The sequence below is a fragment of the Channa argus genome, chromosome 2 (assembly GCF_033026475.1).
Source record: "Channa argus isolate prfri chromosome 2, Channa argus male v1.0, whole genome shotgun sequence".
Lineage (NCBI taxonomy): Eukaryota > Metazoa > Chordata > Actinopteri > Anabantiformes > Channidae > Channa > Channa argus.
The window spans coordinates 3,909,425-3,927,139 of NC_090198.1; the positions used below are offsets into that span (position 1 = coordinate 3,909,425).

General features: G+C 39.6%; 3 protein-coding genes across 5 annotated transcripts; 2 read left to right on the forward strand and 1 right to left on the reverse strand.

Moving 5' to 3' along the window:
• Positions 1 to 424: 424 nt before the first annotated feature.
• Positions 425 to 5,155, forward strand: si:ch211-260e23.9 (uncharacterized protein LOC555795 homolog). Of its 2 annotated transcripts, none has more exons than XM_067494947.1 (4): positions 425 to 569; positions 1,525 to 1,649; positions 1,744 to 1,903; positions 3,165 to 5,155. In XM_067494947.1, exons 2-4 carry the CDS (start codon positions 1,532 to 1,534, stop codon positions 3,391 to 3,393), a joined length of 507 nt encoding a protein of 168 aa, XP_067351048.1. In that variant the 5' UTR covers positions 425 to 569; positions 1,525 to 1,531; the 3' UTR covers positions 3,394 to 5,155. The 2 variants fall into 2 exon arrangements, with proteins under 2 accessions (XP_067351048.1, XP_067351047.1); XM_067494946.1 differs by lacking the exon at positions 425 to 569 and adding an exon at positions 1,209 to 1,410.
• Positions 5,156 to 5,510: 355 nt separating this feature from the next.
• zgc:162297 (uncharacterized protein LOC555865 homolog) lies at positions 5,511 to 9,061 on the reverse strand. Its single transcript, XM_067494944.1, has 6 exons — positions 8,860 to 9,061; positions 8,260 to 8,342; positions 7,983 to 8,163; positions 7,517 to 7,667; positions 6,999 to 7,126; positions 5,511 to 5,801 (listed from the first exon to the last, which is right to left on the reverse strand). Exons 1-6 carry the CDS (start codon positions 8,930 to 8,932, stop codon positions 5,611 to 5,613), a joined length of 807 nt encoding a protein of 268 aa, XP_067351045.1. The 5' UTR covers positions 8,933 to 9,061; the 3' UTR covers positions 5,511 to 5,610.
• Positions 9,062 to 9,603: 542 nt separating this feature from the next.
• On the forward strand, positions 9,604 to 17,154 carry ccne1 (cyclin E1). 2 transcript variants are annotated; one of them, XM_067494942.1, is made up of 12 exons: positions 9,700 to 9,837; positions 10,383 to 10,433; positions 10,675 to 10,762; positions 11,121 to 11,186; positions 11,475 to 11,641; positions 12,037 to 12,172; positions 14,196 to 14,342; positions 14,503 to 14,598; positions 14,950 to 15,084; positions 15,797 to 15,908; positions 16,000 to 16,157; positions 16,389 to 17,154. In XM_067494942.1, exons 2-12 carry the CDS (start codon positions 10,420 to 10,422, stop codon positions 16,620 to 16,622), a joined length of 1,353 nt encoding a protein of 450 aa, XP_067351043.1. In that variant the 5' UTR covers positions 9,700 to 9,837; positions 10,383 to 10,419; the 3' UTR covers positions 16,623 to 17,154. The 2 variants fall into 2 exon arrangements, with proteins under 2 accessions (XP_067351042.1, XP_067351043.1); XM_067494941.1 differs by lacking the exon at positions 10,675 to 10,762 and having other exon boundaries at positions 9,604 to 9,837.
• The last annotated feature ends 561 nt before the right edge of the window (positions 17,155 to 17,715 follow it).

The window sequence follows — 17,715 nt, forward strand, 5'->3', positions numbered from 1 at the left end:
TTGCTCCCTTAATCCTCACTTGTAAGTCGCTTCGGATAAATGACTAAATGAAAATGGAAATTCTTTGGCTCCAATAAATGCTAAACGTCGCAATGACGAACGTGGCGTCATTTCCGATAAACACTATGCATTTGTGCCTAGTCGAAATGTAACTGTAGATATTTTAAATGTTCATTCCTACTCGTCAGAATGCAGTTATAGATATTTTGTATTTTAAAAAATGCAGTTCTTGATATCGGAAATGTAGTTATGGATATTCAACTTAAAAATTATAAATGTTAAACAAAGCTTGCCACGATAGGCGACCACATTTATGTCCTCTGCCGAAAAACAGCCCTGATCTTATCGTGCGAAGGAGAAAGTGAATTTGTTTACATGTGACGTGAGCAGGAACGTACAGTCGCCACACCTTTATGGGGCGTGACGTTTCCAGTGACGTTCCCAGTGACGTGTCCGGACACGGGGAGGACTCGAAAAACAACTTTGAGATCAAAACAAGCTGTGGTAGCGCAGCTGGATCCGTTGTGTACGACCGTTGGAGCTGAAGAAAAACACATTGACACAGTCAGGTAAGTCAGTGCATCACCGAGCACAGCTGACCTTTAATGAGCCATAGATTTGCGTGTTTTTTTTTTATTTCTTAAATCCTCTTGGCTGTGTTATATATTGCAGCACCGCCGTCTTGTTATTTACTCGGGTTTAATATCGTCGGTATTGTAATGTATGCGACAGTAGATCTTCCCTTTGGATGAAACACTAATTTCTGAGCAAATACTCAGCTGTTTTGCTCTGTGAAAACCGGGTCATAACAGACTGGTTGGTGTAATTATTTTGCATGCGTGTTGGTGAGGGGACAGTGTCCCGCAGTATGTCTGTGTTTACAGGAAGGTGTCTGGTGACATTATTCAGGGCAGGCAGGCAATAGACATCAGCTTTTGAGGGGGGAGAGTTACCACGATTTGTGGATCTATTTAAGTCCGAAACAATGTAAATAAACTAATACATGAAATATAATTTTAGCATGGTACTGTATATTATGGCCCAAAAACTCGTTGGAATAGACCCAATAACAAAAGGATTAAAAAGTAATTAAAAAAAATTAACGTTATTTTGACATGAAGTCAATAAGTTGCAGTCTGAGGTGCTGAATAAAATATTTTTCCTTTTTTTTTGTGGAAGTAATCTAAAACAGTGTCCAAGATTACATAATGTGTCTTCAGTCAGTGTAATTTTAGCCTCCTGTATCATTGTGTTCTCTCAGCTGTGTCGTCCTAAATACACCCAATGACCCGATGCTACAGCCACATACCAACTGCAGCTGCTTAGGTTTTTGAGCAGGAGTCATGAAAGCAGTGCAGCAGAGGCTTTAGGTGTCCGTGCCAGAACCACATTTTAATTGGGTTTAATGCGGTATTCACTATTACATTGATTTATTGGATATCATCAGCTTACATGAAAGTTTCATTTCTATCCGGTGTGTTCATTCACATGCTTTGTTTTGTTATTTACCGATTGCAATTGAAGCATAAAGATGATCGGAAAGATTCTTTCTCATCTGGTTGGGAGCACTGGTGAGGAGGCAGCAGACGACACTTATGAGGAGCTGATGGAGCTGGAGGAGGAAGGATGGGTGATAGTTAACCTCCCAGGTAAGAGATAACCCATGCTAGATTCACATTAATGTCCCAGTTTGTATAATTTGAATAGTTCTTGGTTCAGAGACAGTGCGTGCTCTTTTCACAGAGAACGAGCTGCTGTCATCCACTGAAGTGGACCCCCTGGAGAACCTCCTGATCGAGCACCCTAGCATGTCTGTCTACCAGATGAGACCCAGGATGAGTGAAGCCGAGGAGGTGGAGCTGGGAGATGAAGAGGACAACGAAGAAGTAGAGGACATTTCCAGGTTACTTTCTCTTTACACGCTTTTGTCTTCAATCTTCAGCCTAAAATGAATAAGCATTGATCAATTTACACCACTCACAGTCCACAATAGACAATAAAGTGAAAATGGGAATATTAAGCTATTGTGAAGCTCTCCCAGCCTCCTGTCCAGTCATGCAACAGATCCTCTTCTTTTTAGTTTCTTTAATTGCAAGGATATTAAGTAGATCTGTACCCAAATCCAGTGTAAAACTGTTCTTGGGTAACGTTGAGATAAGGCTCACTAAAAGCAACACTCTGACTCACCTGGAAAATCAAATGCTTGTGCAGTGGTCAAGTGTGACTTTGTTGTTTGTCGACTAATGATTCAAATCATAAACATTTAGGGACAAGCCCTTATTTCTTATGCTCCATAGTAGTTACTGGCTGGCAAACCTGTAACTATGACCCCCCAGATCTACACTTAATCCTCCATCTGTCGGTCAATCAGTACATTCCTCCTCCAGTGTCTTGAGGGACTCCAATTATCTTTCTTCCCATCACTTAAAATATGATGTTGATGTTCCTTGTGATTTTGGGACTCGATTAGTAAATGTCCTGGGGGCGATAAGGCATCTTCTGAGGTCTGCTCTCAACCCCTAGTCACCACTCCCAGAAAACCACTACCAGCCATTTTCTTGGTGTTTATGGATGAGTGTGGATTGTTGTTTCTTTCTACACTTTCGACTTCCTCATCTCAATGTGAGACTGTTCCGCCCAAGACCTTTGTGTGTCCATCTGTACCATCTCTCTCACTTGTTTTAGTCCCAACAGATGCTGCAATACTTGCCATATTGTAAAGGGAATCATTTGTTTTCCCATGTTTGTCCATCACAGTTGGAATCCACTGTCCTCTTATTTTCAGCTATATGCTGCCATCTCCTTTGTCACACTTTTGCACCAGGCTTCTTGATTTACTGAAATTAAACCTCCTCCTAGCCCATGTAATACGTTCGTCCACGTCTTCTAATATACAAGAGGAGCAGCATTAAGAAAATAATACTCTGGAGTAATAAACTGGAGTAATGTTCATATCTGTGGATTTTTGTACGAATTCTTGGTGCAAAAACGAACCTCTTAAAAATGGAGCAGCATCAAAAATGGAAAGACATTTTGTAAGTGTCATTAGTTGGACCCAGAATATTAACACAGAGGTGGTCCACAGTAATAGTTGATGTTTTATATTGCATTTGCATGAATATTTCTTGAACACATACTCCAGCCCTCCCGTCTTGTCTGTTCAGGCCAGTGGCAGTGAGGCGGCACATATCTTGGCACCTGGCTGCCTGGGGAATCCCTCTGCCCTGCAATGTCCATTTGCTGGCTATCCAGCGGGCCAGGACTCAGGCTGAGCGAAGGAAGCTGAGCCGCAGCTCCCTCCACAGGCAGAACCTGACTAAGCTGCGATTCTCCTCAGTGGAGAAACACTACGGCCACTTTAAGCAGCCCAGCCAGCGCCTCTACAACAACTGAAAAAGGGGGAATGTAACTGCTTTTGAAAGGGTGTGTCTCAAGTTGCCTCCACCATAATCCAGTGCACAGCATGGTGCCACAAAATTGCTCCGTTGCTGTCTCATTTCACACTGTTGATTCACTTGTCTTGCAGTAAAATGATGGAACGTTAGCCAAATGCACCACAGCAACATAAAGTTTTAGTTGAATTCTAATGTAGGTAATGTGCACATGCACAGAACATGAAACCTTGAAATTCAGAAAAGACGCATCTTTATGTTTGTATATTATCAAATGAGAAGAGGTGAGTCGTTTGCATTTTCTAGGGTGTATAGAAAGTTGTGTGTGTGAGTTTATAAGGTGTTGTTGCAGTTACAGTGTGTGACACAGAGAAAATTTTGTTTGGATGCAGATAGATTATGGCACATTTTGACTGGTTAGTTGTTGCTTTTATTATCTATGTTTTATCTTGTGTGCCTTAGCTTTAGAATTAAACCTGTACAGTATTGGACAACAAAAATACAGTCGTGCAAAAGTTAGTGGCCTGATTCCTTGTTTTTTTTGTGTGTGTGAAAACATAGTATAAGTCATCTAAACGTAAAGGGCCTTAGCAAAATAGGCAAATACAATTTCAGGCAAACAAAAACTTTTAACTTTTTTTACTATGACATTTTTTATTTAACAAAAATGTGGTCAATACTAAAGTAACCCGTTACTGCTTCCATAGGGTTTCACAAGGTTAAGTAGCACCCACTTGCGGCAAATCATCAGCCTATTATTAACTAATCAACAGCAAGTCTGCAGACATCTATAAAAGCAGTTTAAGCAATTTGCTGGTCTGAAGCATTCTGAGCATACATTCTTCACTGAGCATGTTAAATGTTAAAGTCCATGACATAACAATTAGAAGGAGACGGAACTAATACGGTTTGTTCAGAACGGTTGTCAGGAGAAAGACTTTTCCGTCTAAAACAATATTATAGCAAAATTGAGGTTTTGCAAAACTGCATCTGAACAAACCACAAGAGTTTTGGAACAATATCCTATAGACATGAGTCCAAAGTTGCGTTGTTTGGCCTTGATGTCCAGCTTCATGTTTAAAGAAAGCCAAACACAGCATTTCAGCAGAAACACCCCATACTGAGTTTCAAACACAGCGGTGGAGGTGTGATGATTTGTGGTTTTTATCTGGAGCCACAGGACCAGGGCACCTTGTATTCATTGAGTCGACCGTGAACTCTAGGGGCAAATGTGAAGCCATCTGTCCAACAGCTAAAACTTGGTCGGTATAGGCTCATGCAACAGAACAACGATCCGAAGCACACAAGTAAATTTACATCCAAATCAAAACAAATGAATTAAGGGTTAGGAATAGCTTAGTCAGCAAAAAAAGTCCAGACCGTTACCCAAATGAAATGCTGTGGTGGGAAATGCCCGAAAACCTCAATGAACTGAAGCAATGTTGTAAAAGAGAATCGGCCAGAATTGCATAGAAAATGATTATTTCAAGGTATTTGGGGTATTGCTCATGTTTTTTTCATTTTAATTTCATTTTTGTTACATTTTATTTTATTCTTATGGCACACGGAATCTGCTTCAGGAATGACAAAACATCTGTTTATGTTTTTTTAAATGTACTGTTATTAATTTTTTTTGCTGGTACGCACCTTTTTATATGTTCCAAGATTGTTCATTTTACATTCACTCAGATTCTGCTTTATTGTTTGTGTATTATTTATAAAATGTACCAAAGAAATGTAATAAATCTTGTTCTCTTAAGGTACTATTTTATTTAGGTTTTTTTATTTTGTCCTTATCCGGTGAGTTCAGGGTCACCACAGCGGATTATGGTCTCCGTGTTTTGGCACAGTTTTTACACCGGATGCCCCTTCATCATGCAACCCTCCCCAATTTGGAATTGGCTGTTGGGGGTTCAGTGTCTTGCCCATAGACACTTTGAACTAGGAACATAGAACTACTGACCCGTTTACGACTGCCTTACCAACTGAGCTACAGCCACCCCCCTTTTTTTAAGGTACTGTATGTGTGCTAAATGGTAGTACAGGAAGTAACAGAAAGTAAAGAGATTCAGAGTTAAAAGACCTTTTACAAATAAAATGTACGACTTCCGACAGTAATACCTTGTAAAGCCTTTATTGAAAGTAAAAGCTTTTGTATTCTCCAAAAAAAAGAATCAATATTTGTAAAGCGATGGGGTGATACAGAAAAGCTTTCCTTTCATTTTCGAAGCTCACGTATTTTTCCCATGAATCTTGTCACTTGCTCTGAATCAACTGTTTTGGCCCAGTGCCCGCCCCTCTTAAAATGTGAGCCGATGATCAGTCCATTCGCATCGAGGTAGCGTTCAACGTTGTCATAGGTGACTCCAGAACCAACCAGCACTGGGATTTTCACAGACTGGGAAACATCTGCAGAGGAAAAAATAAAACAGCACGCCAGCTTTAAAAATAGTTTGATAAATCCATGAGATATAAACAAACTAATAACTAAAGTTCCATGGAATTTTAAGAATGAAAGTTTTAAATAAATAAGTACACTTATTTTCTCCTTAACTCTCACAAATCCATGTCCTCTGTACATGGATGCATTTGAAATTAAAAAAAAAAAAACTTATACAAGAGTGAGTCACCCATGCTAAACTGCATCTTATGGTTCTATCAATGCAGCATGCTCGTGTTCATGAATGCTAATTTTAATGTTATCGATAGAGTGTGTTGTAAAAGTGAGATGGGACTTCCCCACAGTGATCTTTGGACACAGTAGACACTAACCTCACTGGCATGTGAGCTGCAGTGCATCTCACTGCATAACAACAGTATCAGCACTGCCTGCATGTTTGTCTTAATAAGAGAGGAAGTGCACGTGTGTGTGAGGGAAATGGAACATGTGTAAATGTGTGTTTGTTCTGCTCTGCAACAGCCCAGTTAATGAAACCGAGGCTGAATTACCTACACCAGAGTTTTTTACTGTTGATTTGGAGGCAGCTTAAAATAGCAGCCCTGGTGTTGCCATGAGAACGACGTTGTAAACTGACCCTTCCTCACTCCCTCGTTGGCCAAAGTGATGTACAGTATGAAGTATTCTAATTACAGTGGATCACTATGTACAAAAGTGAAACGCTGTACCAGGTAAATATAGCTATGTACAGTTCTAAAGGTTTAGGTGCTTGTGATCTTTAAACATCTGGTCCTCACACTGTTCAAATCAACACCATGATGGTGCGACAAGGAGCTAGTCCAATACCACCACCATTATAGTGTAGCACTTTAATTGATTTTAGTGATTTCACTTTTACCTTATCGCACTGTGTTGTGTTGCACTTAAACCACAATGACAAAATAAAAAACTTTTTTTTTTAGAATAATATTAGGTAAAAGAGAGGTCAGATATTTTAATTTTTTTTTTTTTAATTGGCAAAATTGGGCAACCAAGTTAATTTATACGGTTCTCAAACTGATTTTCTTGATTTTATTTAATTGTTAAATTGAATCAAGCAAATCTAAAATTCTAATCATTCCAAAAAAATCATGCCATATTGCCACATACGGTGTGATTACAACAGCATCATATTGCTTCTGGTTGTATGAAATATTTTTTGGAGGTACCTCTGAGCTCCTGTGGGTCAGCCTGAACACCAGTGGATGCTCCTGTGATGATTACGCCATCTGAGAGGAAGAACTCAGCGGCGCGTGCCGTCTCTTCAACACTCACATCTAATGTAAGTGCATGGGAGCTTCGAAAACACATGGATGCACACAGTGGATAAAATATAATACAATGAACCTTAACCAAACTCTTAGGAGTCTGGAAATCTCTCAAATTGAAGTCCATTTTTAAGAATTAAAAGGCTATTTGAATCTTTCGTTTGAGTCAAAAGTTAAAACATTAAATTAAAACAACAATTTTTCATTTTAGCTTTTTAAATTTTCTGAAACTCTACCCGACCTGTTACTACCCAAGATGGCCATTGGCAAACTTTGTTCGTCCTGCCATTATTTTAGTATAATCAGGAGAAAGAAGCAACTTTTACATTTGCATTAAGAGATGTAAAGCATCAAATTTTCCATGTCAGTGGGTCATGTGGCTCTGCTTTCGACTCAAACTGTGCTGATGGTGAACTCACCTGTGCTTCTTTTTGATATCAGTGAAGATCTGCACATGCTCAGCTCCAATCTGCTTACGATATCTCAGCAAGTCTCCAGCGCATGCATTCAGGAGGCCCTCATCAGCCACATGAGAAAAGACAAAACCCTCAGCCCTGATGAAATCCAGACCTATGAGCATAGAGGTCATCATAATGTCATGACATTATGTTGGACTGGGATTAAACATGGCTGGACACCAACCATTCACCTACCAGTCCCTAAAATTACCACATGGTTAGAGTTTACTCCTCTTGCCATCAAATACATGTAAGTTTTGGCCAAGTCTGACACGCACATGTAGCACATTTTTGTCTGTTTGAGTTCCAGTTCTCACTGAAGATCTTTTTTTAACTGATAAATATTGGCTTTGATAGCAACAACAAACTAGGTGGTTCTGACTTCATATGCAGCACAACAGTGAAGGATTGGATCGAAAAACGGAACCTGAAGCCAGAGCTACAGCCAACGCCTGCTTGTTAGCGGACGACAGTATCTGCACTCCAAGTGGCAGGACTGGACAGACCCCTCTCACAGCAGTACATACTGCAGTCATACAGGCAGAGACCTCAGCCCCCACAGAAAACGAGTAAGGGATGTCATGCATGTTCTCAATAATGAGACCGTCCTAAAAGAGGGGTTTACAAGCAAAGGTTAAAGAATTGCCTTTAAAAGACCTTCCTTTAAAATGCGTAATCAATTCACGCCAAGTGTAATGACTTACAATCCCGGCATCATGGTAGATTGATGCTTCCGTGCATGCTTCTTCAATGATTTGGGACATTTTCATACAACCAAGGGGGGCGCCTGAGATATGACAATAAACAGGGTTATATATAATTAAAGGAATGAGACAATTTACTTCCCACATTTGCAATGCTGCAATGTAACTAAGTACATTTATTCAAGTGCTGTATTGAAGTACAGATTTGAAGTGTCTTTGTTTTATTGAGTATGTGCATTTAATAATACTTTTACTTTCCCACAGTTCAAAGACAAAACATGTATGTGTTCTTCTACCATGATAATCTGATTATTACAATAAATTATTTCACACAAAACATGCTTGTCTACTACAATATGTTAATGTGGAATAAACTACTTAGTAGTACTGTAGTTTAAATTAGCTGCAAGATCAACTGCACTTTCTGCGTTTAGTACTTTTACTTCATTAGCTTTACCTTCATTTTGTGCACTTTTGCCTTAGTAACGTTTTCACTGCGGGACATGTTTTAACAGAGAATTGTTGCTCCAATGTTCAAACGTCATGTTTGAACATCATGTTTGAACATTGGAGAACAGAGGTCAGCCAGTCTCACTTTACCTGGTAAAGCTTTAACATGAATCATTCCAATGACCACAGATTTCAGGCGTCCAAAAAGACCCACAAATTTCATGATCCCGTTTTTGTCGAGTACTGGGCAACTGAGAACAGATCTTTTGTTTCTACACCTAAAGTGTGGAGATCACGTGACTATCCAAAGGTCAATTATGTCTTATAAAACAAATTTTAAACTAATAAACCAATTAAAATCTAGCTAAGTCACAGTCAAACAAAACAATGTTTATTTCAAATTACCTCACCACCTACAGTACACTGTAAACAGGTTTTGAAAAGGACTGCGTTGTTGCAATGGGGGATAAGAACCAGCATGGCAACCCATCTTGGAAACGGGCGCCCCAGCAGAAGCATCCGCAAGTTAGCGTAGTTTATATTTTGGTAAATAATGGACGATGACAGCGAATAACAGCCACGTGTAGAGATGACAGAACGAAGAGGCTCAGTTAGCTCACATTAAATTGGTCGTTTTCACTTGTATTTGGCTTTAATCTGGAGAAGTCAAGCTTTGTTTACATCTGACAGACTAGCCACGCGGTGTCTCTGCACTTCCGCTACGGAAGCGCCGCCCCTGCAGCTGTCACCGCCACAGTCACGCCTTCAGTTTGCCGGCTAAATTTTAAACATAATTTTATTTTTATTTAGCACAATATTGCTCGATTGTATTAAATGCACGAGCCCTGCTTACGCCACATGTTTTAAACTGTGGTCATTGGATCGGGAATTGAACTATAAAGAGGCGGCGAAGTTGGAGATTTAGCGCCAAGTTAAATCTACTCCTCCCTGACGTTGATGCTTGAAGTCATCTGTTCCCTACAAGGCGCCACCTCAGAGGAACTAGCTCAGCTTGAACACACAGCTCCTCTGAGTCCGAACAACACACCGTCAAATTATACAAAATTCGTATTCAATCTTATTTTTAAGGACGTGGATAAGAGTGAACTTCAAGGACGTAATCTTGAGGTGAGTGAGCCAAACTTTATCGCTCCGTAGTGTTTGAGTTCAAGCTACTTTCAGGTTATAGCCACATTGACTTAAGTGCTAACTAAAGTGCAACAAGTTGGAACAGGGACAATATATTCAAAGTTTCCTTGAGTGTTGGAAATGTCGCCTTTGTCATCTGGGATTCTGTGGTGCTGATGTTAATGTTAGTTATGGTGAAATGAGGAGACAGGCGTCTGAGATTTAGCGGGGTCTTTCGGCCATTATGTGACAAGGCAGCTGTCCAAAGTTAGCGAGGGAAAATGACCAAGTCCCCTTCAGAAAAACAAAAGTAGACGCGTCAAGCTGATAATATGACGTCCGCTGTTAGCCATCGACTAATTTCAATAATATATTTGCAGTTTGTGGCGCTTTAATTTTGACTTTACATTGTGTGCCGTTTTCATTTCCCCGCGCCAGGCTCATTTAGGCTTTGTCAGAAGGAGGGAGTTGAGTGAGTGGGGGTTGGGAGTAAACTCATGTGTTTTTACCCCCCAGAATCAAAGTTTAACACTTATCATTCACAGGTTTACTCAGAAAGTGAAACCAGCCCCTCGGTGTATAATGCGAGGAAAACGGTAAGTTAAATGTTGATTGAAATCTTTGCGATATCAAGCGCTTGACGCGCTTGTGTGTGTTTGCGTGCGTGTGTCTGACGACAGAAAGAAAAGTGGATTGAGCTTTAGCCATCCGGCTAACCCCAGTTAGCTTGTTGCTATGAAACTTTATTTTGACCACAGTAGTAGATTTGTCTAAGCCTGGTAAAACGACTTGCTATGGACTCATGAAGACTGTCTACATGTATATGTGCCGTTACAGGGAAGAGACACAAGCCAAGTCTGTTGCTCCCGAGGCGCCTAAAGAAAATGCAGTTCGAGCGAGAAAGAGGAAGGCAGATGTTGCCATTGTAAGTAGTGTGAAAGGCTTACACACTGACGTGAGCCCTTCACTGTCCTAAACTCAATTTGCAGCCTCTACTGCCCTGCACACGCAGGCCTAATTGAATAGCACAAAACCTAAATTTGCTGTCACGTATAGACCTATTCATCAATGCAGTTAAGTGCATGGTGCTTCACATAAGTATCCCTGATGGAGGGAGCTGGTATTGAGTTACATATGACTGTAGGTGAATTTATTAATGCATTTTTGTTGGTGGTGCTTTCAAATTAAAACGCTGTCAGGACAGTATTTAATTTCCCCTCTGATGTGGATCTCATAGAACCAGCACTGTTGTTTGAACTCAGTTTTTATTCTGTAATCATCAGCATTTACAGGATCTGGATGATGAGGAGGTTGCAGAGATGACAAAGAAGAAGCAGCGTGAATGTGAGGTAAGCTTAGTTACTTTTCAACACCTTCCACACTCAGCCCATGCCGCAGTTCTAATCATGTATCCATGGCCCCACATGTCAAGTCTCACCACTTGTTCTGTACTGTGTCCAGTAAAACATGGATGTTCTATCAGCTCAGTTGCTCATTGGTCAATACTTAATTCTGACTTAACTGTTTCGTTAAGTGGTCAGTGCACCCTTTTAATTAGTGTACTTTTTAGTCTCTCAATCCACTTTCCACTTAGTTACACTTACATTTCTTTGTGGTGTGAACTCTCTCCTGTAAAGCTGGGCTGGAGTAGTGATGGTGGTTACACAAGTCCACACAGATGCATCCCCACACCTGATCAAGAAGAGGACCAGCCAGTTTCCCTGATAAATGCTGGCTTTCCCCACTACAGCTTTAACAACATATTTGTAACCCCTGTGCACTGTGCTCCACTCCCTGTACTGTGGTAAGTACCGTGGTTGATTTTCTCCATGTTCGGCAGCCACCTGTGCTCTCTTTTATCGATCTACATACAGCTGAGTGGAAAAAGTAAACCTATCACCCATTTGTACTCTATGTATGATGTGGTAGACATTTTATATGCTCAAAAGTAAAATGAGGAAGTACCTTGTGGAGCACAGTGGTTTATTTCTACAGTGCATTAATGTTTTGTCTCTTTTTTTTTTTTTTTTTTTTTTCCTTATAATTGATCAGTGTCAACTGGATTTCTTTCGTTAGAAGCAACCTGAATTGTTTTTTTTTTTCTTCTAACCAAGAAGTCTAGTTGACATGTTTCAATCTTCTGACCACACCTGGAAGACTCCCTCCCAATTTTCACCTTTTTGTTTTCTTGTTCTTCAGCTGGGCCAGTAAGGATGTTGTGTGGAGCAACATGTTGGAGAAGGATAAAACCTACACCAGGGATGTCCGCATGATGGAGAAGCATCCTCATCTCCTTCCCAAGATGAGGGCAATTCTTCTGGACTGGCTCATGGAGGTCTGTGTCTTAATGACTAGTTTACCACCCCTTTTTCATCAGTTTATAAAATCACTTTCTAGCTGTATTTGTAGATGAGAAAAATACATTTATAACCATCTACTTTATAATGAAATTAGCTTTTGTGGCTTCTTTTAACAGCTGCTGTAGACAGAATATAAAACACCTTAATTATTCAAATTCATTTTTGTGACTGCTAAACATTTAGGGTCCACTGTGTCAGTGGACATTCTTATACTACTTTTGATGTGTATTTTTATTCTTAACATGGAATGATGTAAATAAAGATTTGTCCTGTAGGTTATTATCATTCAACATGTTTCACAAATAGTTAAAATTATTTTTTAATGAGCTGCTCTTACTGGAGTTCTTCAGTGTTCAGAAATGGATCAACCAAATTCAGTGTGATATATCCAAAATCTGTAAATAGTTTTCTTCATATCAAATTATAACTTGCTGTATTGGTGATAAAGGCTACATGGAAGCAGTTTAGCCCTAATGAAACAGATGGGATATCTGAGTTTTTTTTTTCTTTTTCTCAATACAGCACCATGTAAATTTAATCAAGGGAGTATTTACAGATTCACATTAAAATGATGCAAGAGGCAGTTTGAGTTGAATTGTTCCATGTATTGGTGCAATACATACAGAAAGACTTAATTGTTCTTACATTTTTATCAGCTCTTTCCTAAAAAAAAATGCTGAAGTAAAGAGGAGAATACTGCTTTGGTTTTACTAAGTATTCCACCAGGGAAGTGTGCCATTAACTTGTTGCACAGTGTAAAGGAGGAATCTCACAATCATAAAGTGTACGTTTGACTGGGAGGAGCCCTGAATAAACGAACCTGAAATGTTACAGCCTCCCAACCTTAGAACCAGAAAAGAAATAAATGAAATGTTATGTGCTAAACACTAGGGCTGCTAGATTTTTGCAGAAATCATCACAGTTGTTTTCCACTGGGATCACGAATATTTGACAAAATCGTGCAACAAAAAACAAACAGAAGCAGAAGGGAGACTGTGTGAGGTCTATCATGTTGTTGTTGGTTTTTCTGACACACCTGTCACACTTGTTTTTAACACCATAGCAGAGCGTTTATACTGTGTTTTGCTGTAGGGTAAATAAAGATGTATTTGTGTATCCACTCATCTTTGAGCACTTTGTGTTAAGCACCTCATTCTGACACTTGCTGTGCTACGAGTTATGGTTCGAGTTGGATCCCAACACCTAAGTCGATTCTGAGGGAAAGTAAATCTGTTTTTATGCGTACATTTTCCTTCAGCATAATCCGAATTTACCTTTAAAGTAACAGATTAGCTCCTGAGGCTCAGGAGTAGTCCGAGGTAATGTTTACTGTACGGGTGTCGAATACCCTGCTCTCTCACCCGACTAACCCACATATTTCTGGCAAGATGGCCATGGTACACCACCTAAACAATCTTTGTAGTCTGAATACAAGCCTCTTTGGGTCCGAACCCAGACAGTGTCCCACCCTTGGCCACTGACTTAAATTCACCATCGTAATCCTTGTTAGTTGGCTCTATCGTTCTTTGGTGATAGAATTGCCTGAATGCGTGACGGTCACCCTGCTAACAGGTTTAGCTAGCAGGTGAACAATCTTGTTGCGCGCAATCGCTGGTTGGCACCATTACTAAACATGCTGCAGCCTGGCAGAGTATTATTCTGCAACAGAACGGGGCACAATTTATTTTATTTTTTTATTTTTTTTCTCCCCTCCCAGTTAGTTTGTTTTTATGAGAATTAAAAGCCATAATTGTAAATGAAATGAAAATTGGATCAATTGCACAGCCCTACTAAACACTGAATATCAACAATCCAAACATTAAGACAGATTCAAATACCCCAAATTAATAACAAAGCTTTGCCATGAGACCTGATCTATTTTCCATCATTGTCGTTATCTTAACACTGTTTAATGTTATTTAAATGACTTTTGCAAATCAAGTATTACAATCACAGGACGCCGCATCAGCTCATTGATTTTGTGTGTATGACTTTCAGGTGAGTGAAGTGTACAAGCTGCACAGGGAGACGTACCACCTTGCTCAGGATTACTTTGATCGCTTTATGGCCACACAGAGAAATGTTTTCAAATCGACGCTGCAGCTCATAGGGATCACCTGTCTCTTCATTGCTGCCAAAGTAGAGGTAAAAAGAGTCAAACTGTTGAGGATGCGAAATGCAATGATCCCCCTCAGTGCCTCTTAGTTTTGTAGTTTCTACAAATGGATTTTACTGTTAGTTTACAGTACTGTATGTGGGTTGTCATGAGTGGTTGTACTTATACCCCATGTACTTGTTCCTCCAGGAGATGTATCCTCCCAAGGTCCACCAGTTTGCCTATGTTACAGATGAAGCCTGCACTGAGGATGAGATTCTCAGTATGGAAATCATTATTATGAAGGTAAAAGGAGTCGCTTGTCATTCTCTAAGTGGAGAAGTAACTTCTCATCTTAGTGTGGAAACAATCCATCCTACAAGCTAATTTGGATACATTGGTGTAAATTGTGGCAATGTTCCAAATCTCCGTGTGGAAATCACCTTGCAGCTTTTTGTTTAAAGAAGCCCGTTTCTTGTTAAAATGTCAACGTTAGCTCAAATCATGTATCGGTAACATTAATTCCATGACTTGGATTAATGTGAGGTGGAAAAACATCATAAGAAACCTCAGCTGCTCATTTCCCTCTTTGGACTCTTACCAGTTTTCATCTCTAATATTGCTTGTTGTCTGCTCTTTCTCTCTTCTCTATCACAGGAGCTGAAGTGGAGCCTCAGCCCTCAGACTCCCATCTCCTGGCTCAATGTTTATATGCAGGTGGCTTACCTGAAAGAGACAGATGAGCTCCTCATCCCTAGATACCCACAGGCTACTTTTACACAAATTGCAGAGGTACATTTTTTTTATTGTAATTGCTGTATCCATTAAGTATTTTTACAAAATAAAGAGAAATATAATGATTCAATCTCCAGATACCTCAGACTGCTTTTTGTTTTAACAATTTATTTAAGGCTTTTTCCCGTTAATTGATAAATTAGTCTGTGGAGCTGTTGGTAAACTACAGAGGGGTTTTTGTAATCTGGTCGGTCATTGTCGCTCACTAATATGTTTTTAATAGTTTTTAAGCAACAGTGGAACTGTGGCACAGATGAACTAAGTCAGGTTTTGGATTCACAAACCTTAGGGATGGTGGATGGCTTTTAGTCATATTCAAGGATTTGTTGACAATAACAAAAATACAGAAAAGCACCAGGTGTGAGTGGAGACTCAAACGCACTAATTGTCAAGTCCAGTTGGTACCAATAACTGCCATACTGCTCATTACTCAAGCAAAAGTATGTGCCTAAAAAAAACATAGTAACACGTACCACTTCAAATACTTTTACTCAATTTAAGAAGTCCTTCACCTCTTGACTTTGTTAAACTTTTGATAGTGAAAAATATGGCAACATCTGCAAAAGTAACTACTATCTAAAACTGTCAGTGGAGTAAAGAATAAAATGATTTCCTCTAAGGTAACATAAAATGGAAACACTTCAGTAAAGTAAAAGTACCTCTTTTACTTCTTTTGATCTTTTAATTGTCACTTTTTCTCTGCTTCTAGTTGTTGGACCTCTGTATGCTGGATGTTCGTTGCCTGGAGTTTTCTAATGGCGTCCTTGCAGCTTCAGCCTTATTCCATTTCTCCTCTCTGGAGCTAGTGGAAAACGTATCAGGTAAGATGAAGTAACTCTCCCCCCCCCCCTGCTTTTTACCCTAGTTGTGTTGCCCCAACTCATCACGGTGACAATCCCTCTGTCCATTCAGCTCTCAAGAGGGTGGAGGTAGAAGAGTGTGTGAGGTGGATGGTACCATTTGCTATGGCACTACGGGAGTTCGGGGGTTCGCCTATGAAAACATTCACAGGAATCTCTGGAGATGACATGCACAACATCCAGTCCCATGCCCCATACATTACATGGCTGGTAAGCATATTGAGAAGACAATCTTATGGCTCCTTCCTGGTTTTAGAGTTTAAATAGCTGGTATTGTGGAAAACGGAACGTTGCATTTGGATTAAGATGGCGACGGCCCATCTGTGGTAGAAAATTCTGATTCTCTTCTATCTGTTCCCATTTTGAATGTCCTGTCTCAAGAGCATTTGGTTTGAATTGTTGTCCATTTAGTCATGTGCATGTTTCTGCTGCTTTGTGCAGGAAAAGGCCTACTCTTACAAGGACGTGGAGCTGGACAATCACAGTAGCTGTCCGGTCCCTTCAGGGTTTCTGACTCCACCCCTTAGTAGTGAGAAAACCGAAGAGTTGCTCAGAGTGGATGCAGCAATGATGAAAATCAGTGGATGTGAACTCCAACCCCACAGTGACACCTTCCACAGTAGTGAAGTAAACACCGAAACTGACAAGACAACTGCTAATCTTAATTCGATTTGATATGTTCTGGCTATAAGGGAAAGAAATGCAACTCTGTGTTGTCTATGACCTGTACATGTGCTGACTGTACAGAGCATTTTCCATTGGGACACTCTGATGGAAAGAGTATTTTTCTCCTTTCAAAGTCATGCTGATTACTTGGATTTAAATGTCATTATAATGGGTACTCACACTGGCTTTGGATAAACTGTGGAACAGGCACAGAAACGTAACTGTAACTTCTTTAGCCTGTGGCCCCAACAGGAATCATACTTTTTTCTTTCTTTCTTTTTTTTTTTTTTTTTTTTTTTTTTAACCTTTAAGTTTGGAAAAAAAAACAGTAAACAAAGGCCCATTTGGGAAGGGGCAACCCAATGGGGAAATATAGTAGTTTTTAAATCCCATTGCACCCAAATGCTTGCATCAATTACCAGCCACACCTCCATTTAGACTTTTTGCCATTTTTATTTTTCTATGCAGAGGCCAAAATGAATGGACATTTAAAGAGCCTCTCCTTTTTTTTTTTTTTTTTTTTTTTAAAGTGATCTTTTTATCCTAATAATGGCCTCATTAGCCCAACAACTATTGCTAGGGTCATGTTTGGCTCTATGTGCTGCTACAAAGTGGGCTTTGCATGGGTGTCTGTGTGTGTCTGTGTCTGTGTGTGTTTGATTGAATTTGTGTGTCTGTATGTGAGAGAGAAATTGTGTGTTTTTTTGGTTCAGTCTAGCCATTTTATTGGCCAATGCAATGCACAAATTGCTGTGGGACCAGTAGCTTGGCTACTTTAATGGACAAATGAACCAGACAGGCTTCAAAAGCTGAAATATTGATTGTATTTAACTTCTATTTTTATTCCCACCAGCTATGTGTTTACCCACCACCAAAATGTAAGATTTCTATGATTTTTAAAAATAAACTGCTGCTACATATTTTGTTAGTTTCTCAAGTTTTAATTAAACCTTTTATTATGTATATGCTGAGTTATGTTTTTTTAAATGGCATTACAGAAAATCATTTAGTTTGAATTGAACTTAGTGTTGAAGTAATGGGTAAGAAAAACTACATGTACTGTCACAAAGTTTACTAATCTGTGTGGTTATTTTAGCCATTA